Source organism: Ranitomeya variabilis, chromosome 7, assembly GCF_051348905.1.
Source record: "Ranitomeya variabilis isolate aRanVar5 chromosome 7, aRanVar5.hap1, whole genome shotgun sequence".
In the NCBI taxonomy this organism is placed as follows: Eukaryota; Metazoa; Chordata; class Amphibia; order Anura; family Dendrobatidae; genus Ranitomeya; species Ranitomeya variabilis.
In genome coordinates, this window is record NC_135238.1 from 228,240,944 (window position 1) to 228,257,095 (window position 16,152).

Sequence of the window (16,152 nt, forward strand, 5' to 3'; positions counted from 1 at the left end):
CAGCGATGTCTGTAAGGCGCTGCGGAATTAATGGCGCTATATGAGCTAGTAAACTAATCAAAATATTCATAAAGGCACTCAAACACATCTACAACGACATGTCTTAATATATGCGACACTACTGGAGTGAGGATAATAATGACATATAGCTGCTGGAAAGTGAAAGGCAGACATTATACAGACAACACGACTAATGAATATTTAATTATGCACTACATTTAGGGATCCTCTATGGATATGTTACTTTTTCCCGCCTGCAGCTTGCCTTGGTTTTGACTTGTCCTCAAACACTAATGACATGCATTTTAGATGAGCCTGAAACTCAGCCGATGTAGTGAGACGTATATACTTGTACATAGCTGTATCCTAATGGTTCTTGGATGTTCCTTCGCTCTGAGTTTTACTTTACTCATAATTCTTTTAGAGATTCCATTAAAGTTTTAGGAAAGAAGCATAAAACTTGAAGTTTCAGGAACTCTCCATTCCCCATGGTGGTCTTTGTGGCACTATAAAAAAAAATGCCAAAAAATGATGGTCCTCATGGGGATGGAGCTGCATTCACTGTAATGAGCGGTACCACGTGACCGCTCACACAGGACAAGCTGCCGGTGCTGAGAGGAGGCATCGCGGGAGCTGGGTGAGTATTTATCTGCAAGCGGCTGGCGCACGGGGGTGGGAGGCAGGAGGTGACCCCAAACTATTTTAAACAAAAAAAAAAATTAAAAATCCTTGATTTTTCATTCCTTCTCTCCAGTGAACGCTGCTGGGGAGAAGGAATGAAGGTCGGCTTCAGCACCAAAAGCAGGGGACAGCACTGAACTCTAGCGCTGTCTCCTGCACGGTCCATGTGGTCCTCAGTCGGCACACGGGCGGCACATGGCTGCCACACTGATGTGCCACGTGAGCACACGGACACGGATAACTCCGGTACCGATTTCTCCAGTACCGGAATTATCTGGACGTGTGAGACTGGCCTTAGATGGTTTCCTCTGGTGAACAGTGATCGTCAAGTCTGACCACAGATTCTCAGTTGAATTAAGGTTTGGGCTTTGACTAGGCCACTAAAACATTTACAGGTTTCCCCTTAAACCACTCGAGTGTTGCTTTAGCAGTATGCTTTGGGCCATTATCTTGTTGGAAGGTGAACATCCGGCCCAGTCTCAAATCACTGACAAACAGGTTTTGCTCAAGAATATCCCTGTATTTTATAATATACATCTTCCCCTCGACTCGGACCATTTTCCCTGTCCTTGCTGCTGAAATACATCCCCGCAGCATGATGCTGCCACCACCATTTTTCACTGTGGGGATGGTGCTCTAGGGGTGACGAGCTTTGCTTCTTTGGTGCCAGACATAGCGTTTACCTTGGTAGCCAAAAAGTTCAATTTTGGTCTCCTCTGACCACATCACCTTTCCCCATACATTTGGGGACTCTCCCACATGTCTTTTGGCAAACTCAAAATGAGCCTTACAATTTCTGTATGTAAGTAAAGGCCTTTTTCTGTGCACTCAACCATAAAGGCCACCTCTATGGAGTGTACAGCTTATTGTGGTCATATGGACAGATACTCCAGTCTCTGCTCGGGAACTCTGTAGCTCCTTCAGGGTTACCTTTGATCTCTGTTCTTCCTCTCTGATTAATGCCCTCCTTGCTCAGTTTTTGTGGGCGGCCCTCTCTTGGCAGGTTTGTTGTGGTAGAATGTTCTTTCCATATGATGATAATGGATTTGATGGTGCTTTGGGGGATCATCAGAGATTGGTTTTTTTTTTATAACAACCCTGACTTGTAGTTCTCAACAACTTTATCCCTGACTTGTTTGGTCTTTATGGTGTTCTTTGGAGATCTCCTTGGTCTTTATTTTGTTGTTTGAAGATCTCCTTGGTCTTTGTGTTGTTTGAAGATATCCTTGGTCTTCATGGTGTTGTTTAGAGATCTCCTCGGTCTTCGTGTTGTTGTTTGGAGATCCCTTGGTCTTCATGGTGTTGTTTAGAGATCTCCTCGGTCTTCGTGTTGTTATTTGGAGATCCCTTGGTCTTCATGGTGGTGTTTGGAGGCCTCCTTGGTCTTCATGGTGTTTGGAGATCTCCTTGGTCTTCATGGTGTTTGGTTAGTGGTGCCTCTTGTTAGTGGTGTTGCAGCCTCTGTGGCCTTTCAGTAAAGGTAAAGTGTATATAGTGACAGACACGTGATACTTAGATTGCACACAGGGGGATGTCCTGTCACTGAGCATGGGACTTGTGAAGGGAATTGCTTGCACCAGAGATTTTTAGAGACTTCATTGCAAAAGGGGTGAATTCATATGCACATGCCAATTTTTTGCTACTTGATCCCATAGATTTCATTTATGCCTATATTTTTCTCCAACTTAGACTATTTAGTGCTGATGCATCGCACACAAATCGGATTACAAATATATTTAAACACAGGTTGTAATGTAACAAAATAGGTAAAATGGCAATTGGGGTGAATACTTTCGCAAGCCACTGAAGGAGACCTAGCCCTGAAAAAAAATCATCATTGCAGACTGTTTTCTTGAAAATCATATCTAAGAAAACTAATCTTGATCCATTAAGCAAATGGTGCTCAGTTCACCCTCGGCATGGCCAAGTTCTCAGAGCACCGTTCCTTCTTGCTTTCGAGTCGGGACATTCTCATATACACTATATGATCAGCGGATGACTGTGGTGAAATCTGGGGGGTTGGTAGATAATTATCTAAAATGTATTTTGTATTTGTAATCTTACATCGTGATGTATCACATCTCCACATGCATCAAACTTTTTTTTCAAAGTTGCGGAATGCAAATATATTCATAGTGTTGTGGAAAGTGTAAAATTCCTGATTTCATGCACCGAGCGGAGTTAGACATAAACCACAATATATATGGCGACAGGCGTCCTAGCAGCCGGCTGAAAGTAATTCTTTTTTATTACATATATCAGTAACCCCTGCCACGATAATAAGCAACGAGCTGAATCCCAGGACAATCGTTAATCAAAATCTGTTCTGTACCAGCCGCTCTGAGGATGGAAGTGTAGGGGACAGGATTAACCTTATGTTATCCCACAGCGCCAGGAACGGGATGTCCGCCCTTGGCACCAACGACCTATTTATGGTGCATTAGATGGTGGTAACTTTGGACGTCCTGTGCACACTGTGCAGAATTATCAGGCAGTGAGTATTGTGACCAGATCACCATTTTCTGCAGATTTTCCTCCGACTGTGCTGTATAAACCTGAATGCTGATTGCATGTGAAAATCGCTAAGATATTGGGGCGATCGCAGAACCAGCAAAAGTTTTTTGCAAAAACACCAGGGCGCAAAATACGTGTTGAGAAAAAAAAGCTGCAGAAAACCTGCTAAAACTACAAGAAGAATCAGACGGGAAGCAAAATTATCCTCCAGTGCTGCCATATTCCAGGGCTGTAGCCTCCCTGGAGGCCAGAAGTACAAAGAGTTCAGTGCTCAGAGAGACTGCCTAGGTGAGGAGGCTGAGCCCGACCACCTCTGAGCCAGACACGGAAGTACAAGGCATTCAATGCTCAGAGACACGGCCGGGGTGAGGAGGCTGAGCCCGACCACCTCTGAGCCAGACACAGAAGTACAAGGCATTCAGTGCTCAGAGACACGGCCAAGGAGTCCGACCACCTCTGAATAAGACGCAAAAGAGAAAGGTCAGGATTGGGCCAAGAAATATCTGCTATAGATTGTTCACAAGTTTTATGGCTTGATGAGAGGAGACGACTCTGGATGGAGCGGATGGACGGGCCGTGGGTGGATTAGTATCGAGCACAGACCTCCACTTCCACTCAGTAACCAGCGAGGTGGGATTATTAAAGAGGAGCAAGTTGGACCTTTTCAGCTTGAAGATGGACTCAAAATCACCTCCTAAACCTCCTGACGATGTTTAGAAGATACTTTCATCCAGCAGTGGAGCAGGAAATAGTCTACATCTCTCCAGAAAACCAGGATTGTTCTGCAGGACGAGGTTCCATCACAGCATCGAGGTCTCCTCTGTTCGGGCCAGGAACGGCCTTAAAGATGGAGAATAATGTCCCCACCCCATCCTCACCGGATCTAAACCCTGGTGAGAACTTGTGGCCCTTCTTACATGGTAGATGTACGGTGAAGGAGAACTGTCGCCTCTCTGATCAGTGTTTGTGGCTGAGGTTCATGCTGCCCAAAAAGATGAAGAAACTGACAGACTCCATGCATGGATGGAGATGATCACTGTTACTAAAAAGAAGGGCGGCCATATTACTACATGTATTACTAGACCGGTCACTGAGATTTTTTTGGAAATGTTAAATGTATTTTTTACATTGAGCTACTTGGTTATTATTCTCACTGTAACAAATGAAAGTAAAAAATTGAGATGGAAAATTCACGTTTTTCATTTAGTTGCCTAATAATTCTGCACATAGAATTATTCTCCTAAGAAAGACAAACCTGCACTTTTACTTTCTTACATATTCAGGTTTCAGGTTTATTAACCTTTAGGGTTGATGATGACAGCAACGGAGTGATTCAATAAAAAAAATTAATCAAAAATACTAATAATACCAATAATGCCGCATATGGTGTACGACTCCAACATCAGTTCAATATAAAAGCTAAAAAGACAACGCAGGACCAGAAAACAAATACTGAAGCTTAGGACGTCCTACCAGGAGCCAAAATAGCTCAGCACGATGCTGCGCTGCTCCACGTGATCAGTTTTATGTGAATGATCCTTATTCATCGTATATTGAAAAGTTGCAAAATTCTAATATCCTTTGTATTCTTCACCATTTTCCAGATGTCTGCATGCTGACAGTGAACAGAAACATTACTATATCCACAAGCTGATATAACCCTTACTTATGAAAGTTGACGGGCGAAGACACTTAAAGGGGTTGTCTGAGCCTGAAAACATTTTTTTTCAGCTGGATCTCCACAATGGACGATGAGCACTTTCTATTACACAGACATCACAAACCAGAGAATGATAATGACCCTGATACTCACCATTCTCCCCCCGACACGTTGTGTTTATGTCATATTTTCCATGTCCACATTCTCCGTTTTCGGGCACGCAGTGTAACTGTCCTGATACCTCCCACCGATAGCACACGGGGTCCTCGCATGGGACCGATTCTACTAGATGGGGACAGTTTCCAGCCGTCGTTTTGGGCTCCGCTACAACTTCTCTTCTTCTGAATTTAAAACCTGGAAAAAAAAATTTTTAAATTCCATCCAATTAAGAAATACATTATATCTGAGAATAAAATGCATCAAATTTATTTTTGAAATGTATATACAGTAGATACATGTAACAAAATGTTCCACTTATGGGCTGTTGCCCAGATTTATGATAATTCTTGGGCTTTTTTATGATGTTTGCATACACAAATCAATACTTTTTTTAATGTATTTATTTTTTTTAACAGAGAAAAGAATTAAAACAAAAACAAACCTTTTCTCCCATGAGGCTCCAGACAATTTTCATGTGTACATGGCCCCCATTCTGTCCACGGAGTCAGCAGGCAATCTGACGGGCAGGGGATGTTGCACAGCTGAACAGTTGATGGTGCCAGCTTCTCACAAAACTCCAGCTCCGAGGGTCTGAACACTAAGCAAGACGAGACAAAATTGTGATACTTAAAATATAGAAACCTTTCCGGGATCACATCATTGGTAATTACGAGGGTTTACACGCAACAGAGCTTTTGTCTCCAGCATTCAGAGGCGCAAGATTCTAGACCTCGGTGGGAAATTTTGATAACAGGTCAGTCCCCTATTTATAACAGTTTTTGGATGAGAAGCATCGGATGCCCCATGTGCCACCACCCCTGATAAGCATTTGCTGTCAATATCACACATTCATTTCATCAGCCACATAAGAACATCCCTGTTCTCAGGATCATACAATTCTGGACAGAGAATTGTGTCCTAATGCTGATTTACGGGATGAAGTTCCTCCATAAAGAAACTGCCTATCTGGCACTGGAGGCCTTATTACAGGCCATGCAATGCTTCCTGGGAAATAGGATATGCAAATAATTGATGAGCAAATCTCCCCAAAAAATTGTTTTTAGCAGATCTGCTCAATTCAGCATCGAATAAGTTTAGTGCAAATCGAATCTGCTAGGAAGGGATTACAAAAAATCCTCTATTTTGGTGTTTTTGCCCCTCTCCGGAAAGGCAAGTTATATGTTGAGGGGCTTTAAAAGGCTCCATATAGACTTACATGATAGATGGCAATCGAAAACCTGTCCTTTCTATTAGAGATGAGTGAATCGGTTCTAAAAGAAACAAATTTGCTACAAATTTTGCTAGAATCCAAATTTTGGGGGATTTGATTTGAGCAAATTCTGACGCAGGGGTTAAAAACCAAACTATTGTCCCCAATCTTTGGACCTCCGCGTACGTGTAGCACCACTTCTCTTCCTTCCTGCGATCGGCTTCTCTACATTGATGGACGTCATGTGCCCGCATCTTTCCTAGTCATCAGCGCTGTCGCCGGAAATCCAGACGGACCAGAAGAAGGAAGAGGAGCGGCGTCTGTGGGACGTGTAAGGTACGGGAGGTTGTACATGAGTTTATTGTTTTATATATCTATGATCTCAGAATTTGCTGAAATCAAATCCCCTAAACTTTGGATTCAAGCTAAATTTGTAGCAAAATCAATTCATTCATCTCTAGCAAATAGGACAGAGTCTCTAGCGCATTCTATTGGGAGCAGCAATCCTATGCGTTAATATTGACCCTTTAAAAACCCGCACCACTTGACTTGCCTTTCTGAAGAGGGGCAAAGCCTCCAAAACAGCTGAATGCATACTGAGATTCTGGTTTGGCTCATTAAAGAGTCAATGTTGACTTCTAGGATTGCTACTTGCAGTCAGCGGCACTTGAGTCCCTGTTCCTTTCCTATTTGCAAATGATGCTGGTTATAATATTGCCTATAGATAGGGGCATTACTACAATAGGTACAAGGGATGCAATCACACTCAGGCCCTGGAGCATATAGGGCCCAAAAAAGGTCCCTTCGGCCCATATAAAAAGACCAATACTATTAAAGATTTGCAATAATTGGGGGCCTCGTTAGAGCATTTGCAGTAGGGCCCACGAGTTTCAAGTTATGCCATTGCCCATAGGGCTCTTTATTTTTGTAAACCCTTATGGTATATTTTCCATTTTCTGTACATATCATTCTATATATTTGTGAACATAGTCATTGCTATTCTTCCAGACAGTGTAGTCAGCAGTGAGATTGTCTATATTTTATCAATTTTCATACTTCGTCTAATTTTTGAAAGTAAAGGATCAAAAAACATTTTCCTAAGCGGGCATTATCCATCTTCCATCCAGATAATAAAAGCGTGGTTGGTTGGCGGCCATAAGAAAACATAAAATTGTTTAGAATCCGTTCAGTGTATTTTCTGGAAGATAAAAACCACATCTGAGCCGGGGAACTTCTCATTTCTCTCCATGAGGCAAGTGAAGCTTTGTCTTGATAAGAAGAGACGTTCTCTACAAACAACAGGGCTGAGGATTGGGACTTTGCAACCATTTATTCATCCATCTAAAGCTCTGAAAATGCAGCAACAACTTGACATTTACCATATCTGCAACATTTATCTATTCTAATCAGCGACGCTCGACTCCAGGGCTGATTTTTTTCTAAACTAACTAAAATGAACCATCCATGGCAATTACTATAAACTTCTTGCAATAGGAAAATCACAACGGTCATGAAATAATAAGATGTGATGCAATTAGGAGGAACAGTCAACTGAGCAAAGTGATCGGACTCCAGGGAGTTGGAAACCAATTGTATTTTATAAATCTTGAGAATTTCAAAAATTACCAAATCCAAAAATTTTGTACATTGCTTACTAGAGCACAAACGATATTTACTACATGGGTCTGTCTAGGGCAGTCAGTTAAAAATGGCAACCTTGGACAGACCTGGCACACGTAAATCCGCTTAACGAGTTCCCGAGGTACCCTGGCCTTCACCCTTCAACTCCTCTACAGAGATCAGAAGTTACATCAGGGGCCCCCTGTGTTGCATCCACAAAGTAGATAATAGCTAGCTTGAGAGAGGAGTGGTAAAAAGAGAAATGCAATCATTAGGGTGTTGAAAACGGGACAAAAATTAGGTGACCAGGCAAAGTCAGGGGAAGCGCCAAGATCAGGGACCAGAAGATTAGCCAAAGGATAGCCAAAAAGAAATCTGAATTTAGGGCCCCCTGGGTTGCACCCACAAAGTATCTGATGGCAAGTTTGAGCAAGAAGTGGAAAAAGAGCAAGTGTATTAATTGTGGTGTCAAAAACTGTAAAAAAAATTATCAGGTGACTAAGAAAAGTCAGGGGAATAGCCAACAGTAGTTATCAGAAGGTCAGCCAAGAATGAAAGGAAAAAAAGGGGGAAAAAAGAAGAAAAAAAAATGTTTTCCTGTATCTTATTTCTCATTTTTTCGCCATTCATTCTTTGTTACTCCCTCATATGTATCATTCTGGTCTTCCCCATTCGCTGTGTTTTTGCACATTATTTTTCTGCTTCCTTAGTAGATTGGAGATTTGTTGCATTGCCCCGTTTCTACTTGTGACATTACCCCATTTCTACTTGTGACATTACCCCATTTCTATTTGTGACATTACCCCGTTTCTATTTGTGACATTACCCCGTTTCTATTTGTGACATTACCCCGTTTCTATTTGTGACATTACCCCGTTTCTATTTGTGACATTACCCCGTTTCTATTTGTGACATTACCCCGTTTCTATTTGTTACATTACCCCGTTTCTATTTGTTGCATTACCCCGTTTCTATTTGTTACATTACCCCGTTTCTATTTGTTACATTACCCCGTTTCTATTTGTTACATTACCCCGTTTCTATTTGTGACATTACCCCGTTTCTATTTGTTACATTACCCCGTTTCTATTTGTGACATTACCCCGTTTCTATTTGTTACATTACCCCGTTTCTATTTGTGACATTACCCCGTTTCTATTTGTTACATTACCCCGTTTCTATTTATTACATTACCCCGTTTCTATTTGTGACATTACCCCGTTTCTATTTGTTACATTACCCCATTTCTATTTGTTGCATTACCCCGTTTCTATTTGTTGCATTGCCCCGTTTCTATTTGTTGCATTGCCCCGTTTCTATTTGTTGCATTACCCCATTTCTATTTGTGACATTACCTGTTGTGATTTTGCTTTTTGCTCCCTCTAGTGGTCATTAGTGATTTGACTCTGGAGCTTCTGTCTTTTCCTATATCCTCACCTGGGCCGTTAGTTCAGGGGCGTTGCTATATAAGCTCCCTGGACCTTCAGTTCAATGCCTGGCATCGTTGAAATCAGAGCTAATCTGTTGTGCTCTTGTCCTATGATCCTGGTTCCTGTATTTCAAGCTAAGTCTGCTTCTTTGCTTTTTGCTTTTGTTTTGTTTGGTATTTTTGTCCAGCTTGTTCCAATCTGTATCCTGACCTTTGCTGAAGCTCTAGGGGGCTGGTGTTCTCCCCCCGGACCGTTAGACGGTTCGGGGGTTCTTGAATCTCCAGCGTGGATTTTTATAGGGTTTTTGTTGACCAGATAAGTTATCTTGCTATATTCTGCTATTAGTAAGCTGGCCTCTCTTTGCTGAACCTGGTTCATTTCTGTGTTTGTCATTTCCTCTTACCTCACCGTTATTATTTGTGGGGGGCTTGTATCTTGCTTTGGGGTCCCTTTCTCTGGAGGCAAGAGAGGTCTTTGTTTTCTTCTCCTAGGGGTAGTTAGATTCTCCGGCTGGCGCGAGTCATCTAGCGATCAGTAGGCATGATCCCCGGCTACTTCTAGTGTTGGCGTTAGGAGTAGCTATTTGGTCAACCCAGTTACCACAGCCCTATGAGCTGGATTTTTGAATCTCGCAGACTTACACGTTCCTCTGAGACCCTGTCCACTGGGGTCATAACAATTACCCCATTTCTATTTGTTGCATTACCCCATTTCTATTTGTGACATTACCCCGTTTCTATTTGTTGCATTACCCCGTTTCTATTTGTTACATTACCCCATTTCTATTTGTGACATTACCCCGTTTCTATTTGTGACATTACCCCATTTCTATTTGTGACATTACCCCGTTTCTATTTGTTACATTACCCCATTTCTATTTGTTACATTACCCCGTTTCTATTTGTGACATTACCCCGTTCCTATTTGTTACATTACCCCGTTTCTATTTGTTGCATTACCCCGTTCCTATTTGTTACATTACCCCGTTTCTATTTGTTGCATTGCCCCGTTTCTATTTGTTGCATTGCCCCGTTTCTATTTGTTGCATTGCCCCGTTTCTATTTGTTGCATTACCCCGTTTCTATTTGTTGCATTGCCCCGTTTCTATTTGTTGCATTGCCCCGTTTCTATTTGTTGCATTGCCCGTTTCTATTTGTTACATTACCCCGTTTCTATTTGTTGCATTGCCCCGTTTCTATTTGTTGCATTGCCCGTTTCTATTTGTGACATTACCCCGTTTTTATTTGTTACATTACCCCGTTTCTATTTGTTACATTACCCCGTTTCTATTTGTTACATTACCCCATTTCTATTTGTTACATTACCCCATTTCTATTTGTGACATTACCCCGTTCCTATTTGTTACATTACCCCGTTTCTATTTGTTGCATTGCCCCGTTTTTATTTGTTGCATTACCCCATTTCTATTTGTTACATTACCCCATTTCTATTTGTGACATTACCCCGTTCCTATTTGTTACATTACCCCGTTCCTATTTGTTGCATTACCCCGTTTCTATTTGTTGCATTGCCCCGTTTTTATTTGTTGCATTACCCCGTTCCTATTTGTTACATTACCCCGTTTCTATTTGTTGCATTGCCCCATTTCTATTTGTTACATTACCCCGTTTCTATTTGTTGCATTGCCCCGTTTCTATTTGTTGCATTACCCCATTTCTATTTGTTGCATTGCCCCATTTCTATTTGTTGCATTGCCCCGTTTCTATAGTTGATTTTCATTTTGGTTGATTGATGTGTACATACCAGTTCAGTTTTTTGTTCCTTATGTGCAGTCTAACTGATGAAGGTCATTGTATGACCGAAACGTGCTCTTCATTTTGGATCGCCTACGCACAATACAATTCCCTTGTTTCATCATTTACCCGAGTGCCAAGTTTTCTCCAAGTTTTGTATGGAATAGGATCCCACTTGGGCCCCATCCACAGAAGTGCCCTAATTAATATTTTGTTTAACTGATTAATAACCGTATAATATGACGCCCCGTGAGATGCCGTCTGGGGGAAATATTCTTTCCAAGAAGGGAAGGAACTGTACTAATAGGTTATATCAGGGCAGCAACAATGTGCCTTCTAGTTATTAAAACTTTGAGTGAACTTTCTCCCTTCTTTATTTACAACCTCATAAGAAATTCTGCAGCCACCAGCAAAAGCGTCTGGACAGTTCATGCGAAAAAAACCTTATTACTGGATTATCCCTATATAGCAATTACATAACAATACCAGAACGGGCCCCAAGGGAGCTGATAGGAAATTTCTCTCTAATTGATATAATTTTGCAGGATATTATCGTACGGCAGCACAATATGCTGGGACTCATTGCCGCTTGGGTCTCAGACAAAGGAACAAAACTGAAAAACTACTTAAAAATACTTCTAGATGCTTCTAAGACTGAGCACATGCAGAATTAGTAATAATAGGTGCATACGCTTCCGGAATCGGGAGCAATTACATACTTGTAAAATGGAGATGATAACAGCCCAGATGTATCTAAATGGTCCGACTCCGATCCAAGGAAAACCATTAATTTGACTCAAAGTTCTCATAATTACCGATAAATGTAAGTGGAGCTGGAATAAGGAATCGGTAGCTGAAACTCCAACCAATTATCTTCTATGTATATTTAATTATTTAATATATGTATAAAGCTCGTTATCTCAGCATAGATGATGCGCCGGGGGCAACATAGTCTCTTAAAGGAGCAGTCCAGAAAAAAAAAAGAAAAAATGTTCCCTATCTATTGGAACATAGGCTATTATCATGTTACTGTGCTTCTACTGTGCTGTCCGCAGTCTTGATCCCTTTTTACCTTCTGATATGGTTCCTTTAACCCCATAGTAGAAGCAATTTTTCGTTTTTGTGCTATCGTTTTTTTCCTCCCCTCATTACAAGAGTCAGAAATTTTAAATTTTTCCGTCCACATAGCGATATGACAACTTTTTTTTTTGCAGGGTGATTTTTTTATTTCTTAATTTTTAATGGGGGAAAAGGGGAGTGATTTGAACTTTTAGTTTCTTTTATTTCAGATTTTTTTTTTTTTTTTTTTTTTACTTTTCAGTGTATTTGTTAATCCCCTTAGGGTACTTAAACCTGTGATCATCTGATTGCTTGTGCCGCACATAGCAATACCACAGTACTGCTGTATATAGTGAAAACAGCCATGGGCTAGCCTTCACAGGAGTACCGTGATAACAGTCACGAGGGTCTTCAGCAGACCCCTGACTGTCACGGAAACCCATCGGCACCTCGCGATCACATCGCGGGAGCGCTCAGGAGCAGTTAGAAGAGCGCGCCCTCTTGCCGATGTGCTGTCAATGGCCCAGTCTCAGACTGACCGTGGCATTTGTCCGGTTAACAGCTCTGCTCCACCCGCGGCTGTTATAGGCAGATGATGGCTGATTATCACAGCCGTCATCTGCCAGGAAAGTTGCAGGCTCAGCTTGTTAAGGGGTTAAAAGGGACTTTTTGTTACTTAAATGCATGCAATTGGGACTTAAAACTAAGTTAACTGAGAATTTATCACTCACTGTCACAACACCGCACGAGAGCTCCGGAACCGCGAGTGCCAACATCGCTGGAATGGCGCCAGCACGGGAGGAGAGTATAGCTTCTTCTATTTTATTGGGGGCCAAACATTTAGTTTAAGAATGGGTTGCCCTAGTAGTGGACAAACCCTTTAAAGGAAATAAAACGCTATTATTTCCGGAATCAGTTTCTGCTTGAAAACTTCATTATTTCTTACCCATCTGCTAAAAGCGTTGTGTGCAGACATCCTTAGAGCGCTGTGTCCCAAAGGTTATAGAAAGGAGATGAAGAAACCGTTGCAGTTTTTTGGTTCTAGGTGTCCTGGAACCATCGGGGGCCCCATATTAATATTTGCAGTGTGGTCCTCTCACTGAACTATGATTATGTTAAATGATAAATGAAAGAAATTCTCCGGAAACCACAGTTCCCGGCGCGTGGAGATATTTTACTATCCTCCATTTCACAGATCCCGAATATTTACATTGCCCTGTTCCGGTGATCGATCTGCACCTCCATAAAACCGCCTTGTTTGCATCTCTAATCTCAGCCCGGGAGATATCAGCCCCCGATCCGCCGAGCATCGGATTAAGTGATGCCGCGGCCTAATATCAATGTTCTGCCAATAGTCTGCGTTCTGCCATTTGCAATCATTTTCACTTCATTTTCACCGGCTGGGGATAATAAATTGGGTTATAAAGTTATATCTCCTTTCTCCGAGGGAGCGATCTCCAGGGAAGGACCGCAGTGGAAATGAACTAGTCATTTGCCAGTCGCACAAATGTAATTATTTCCAGCGCTTAGCGACATTTCAGGATTTCACAAGGAAATGACGACTCATATGTCACTTACGGAGCTTTATTAGTCGTGGTCGTAGCAGTCGTCTATGTGCGATTATCGGGGACTCCTGAATTATTTTGATTTGCAAATGTATTTATTTTTTTATATCTATTTTATAGGTAAAATATGGGTAGTGGGCAATTTTTCTTATAACCCCTTTAAATCTTTTTTTTTTTTTTACATAGATATCCATGAATCCTGTTCTTTCTTACCATGATACATTGTAACAAACCAGCAGCCGTGTGAGCAGGACTAGGACAGGACAGTTTTCAGCCAATAAAGCGGAGTGATAATGTAAACGTACACGGTTTTTAGATTCACGGTTTGTAGTGGATGAATATTGACGTTCTTGTGCCGCTCACACGGATGCAGGGCGGATTCCATCTGTCACCGGTTGTCCCCTCTTGTATAAAGGGGTGCTGCCATGTTTGTACTCAAACGAAATTGCTCAATGTTATCACTGGATATGGATTCCTGAGCCGACAGAATTAACTCCTTTTTTGATTGACAGCCTTCTTTGTAAGGAAATAGAGACATATAATGACAGCTATCACAGCGTAGGACCGCCTACTGGACTCTTAAACCCCCTGACAGCAGGGATATTAATACATTACAAGTTATATGGAATCTGTTTTCATAAAACTAAATATCAATCTGCTCTATTCCTCCTTATTAATACTATGCTGTCAATCATTAATTAAGACCGCCTAATGGACTCAACCCCCCCCCCCCGACAGCAATCATTTCAATCAATACATTACTATGATACTGAACCTGTTTTCATAAAACTATATGGGCTTGTTCACACGATCCTTTTTTTGCTGCGGTTTTTTTCAGGTCCTGATTTGGAAAACCCGCAGTGCAAAACTGCACTGCTGATTTTCCTGCTTTTTCTTCTGCGGATTCCTCTGCGGGTTTTCAACAGCACTTTCCTATTGGTGCATGTTGAAAACAGGAGCGGAATCCGCAGAAAGAATAGACATGGTACTTCTTTTTTTCTGCAGGCAAATCCGCACGGATTTGCCTGCGAAAAAAAGGATAGTGGGCACAGCGGTTTTTGTTTTCCATAGGGTAGCATTGTACTGTACCCTGCATGGAAGACGGCTGCGGATCCGCAGCCTGAAAACCGCTGCGGATCCGCAGCAAAAAAAGGATCGTGTGAACATAGCCTTACTCATTCTACTTAAATTCCTCCTGCCACCTCCTCCGTAGGTTTGAGAGTCCGGTGGGCGGTCCTACTCAGTGATTGGCAGCATGTTATAAGCATGTTATTAGCAAAAATAGAACATGCTTGTAAGATGTAATAAATAATAGGGGATCGGAGGTCGTGCACAGGATTAGAAGGATCATATAGAAACATGATGCATTCCCGGAAGAAGACAAGCGCTGAAACGCGCGTAGGGGGCGATGCTTTGGGAGCCATGTCATCTGCTAGTGTAGGTCCACTGTGTTTTATCAAGACCAAAGTCAGCGCAGCCGTCTACCAGGAAATGTTAGAGCACTTCATGAGTTCCTCTGCCGACAAGCTTTAAGGAGATGGAAATGTCATTCTCCAGCAGGACTTGGCCCCTGTCCACACTGCCAAAAGTACCACTACCTGGTTTATATACAACAGTATCACTGGGCGTGATTGGCAGCAAACTCACCTGACCTTAACGCTATGGGGTATTGTCAAGAGGAAGATGAGAGACACCAGATCCAACAATGCAGACGAGCTGAAGGCTGCTATCAAAGCAACCTGGGCTTCCATAACCCCTCAGCAGTGCCACAGGCTGATCGCCTCCATGCCACGCCGCATTGATGCAGTAATTGATGTGAAAGGAGCCAGACCAAGTATTGAGTGCATTTACTGATCATACATTTCAGTAGAACAACATTTCAGATTTTAAAATCTGGTGTTATAAAGTATTCTAATTTACTGAGATAATGAATTTTGGGTTTTCATTGGCTGTATGCCATAATCATCAACATTAACAGAAATAAACACGTGAAATCGATCACTCTGTGTGTAATGACGCTATATAATATAGGAGATTCACTTTTTGTATTGTAGAACTGAAATAAATTAACTTTCTGATGATATTCTAATTTTGTGAAATACACCTGTATATAATTATATATTACTCCTAATAAAACGTAGTATTTTATATCTTTATTCCTTTGGCATGGTCTGTTTTTGCATCATCTTTCTATATAATCCTGTGCACGACCTCTGATCCCATATTATATCTTACAAGCATTTTCTATTTTTGCTAACTTGATTCCTTCTGCTTATATCACCGAATTGCACCGCCCACCGGACTCTCAAACATATGGAGAACAGAGATTTTCATCAATAAATTACTGTTTTACTGAATGTGCTTTCATACAACTACATATCAATCTGTTCAATTTCTCCTGCTTATGAGACGCTGTCAATCACTGACTAGGACCGCCCACCGGACTCTTAAAGCTCCTGACAGCAGGGATATGTCAATCACTGAGTGGGACCGCCCACCG

General features: G+C 41.8%; 1 protein-coding gene across 3 annotated transcripts in view; it reads right to left on the reverse strand.

Annotated features, from left to right (window-relative positions):
* THSD7B (thrombospondin type 1 domain containing 7B) overlaps positions 1 to 16,152 on the reverse strand; it is a 453,156-nt gene that overhangs the window by 268,748 nt on the left and 168,256 nt on the right. For all 3 annotated transcript variants that reach the window (XM_077273034.1, XM_077273033.1, XM_077273032.1), the window contains exons 6-7: positions 5,457 to 5,612; positions 5,009 to 5,209 (exon numbers count right to left, since the gene is read on the reverse strand). In XM_077273034.1, coding sequence (XP_077129149.1) covers positions 5,009 to 5,209; positions 5,457 to 5,612 — 357 coding nt within the window. The remainder of the gene's footprint in view (positions 1 to 5,008; positions 5,210 to 5,456; positions 5,613 to 16,152) is intronic.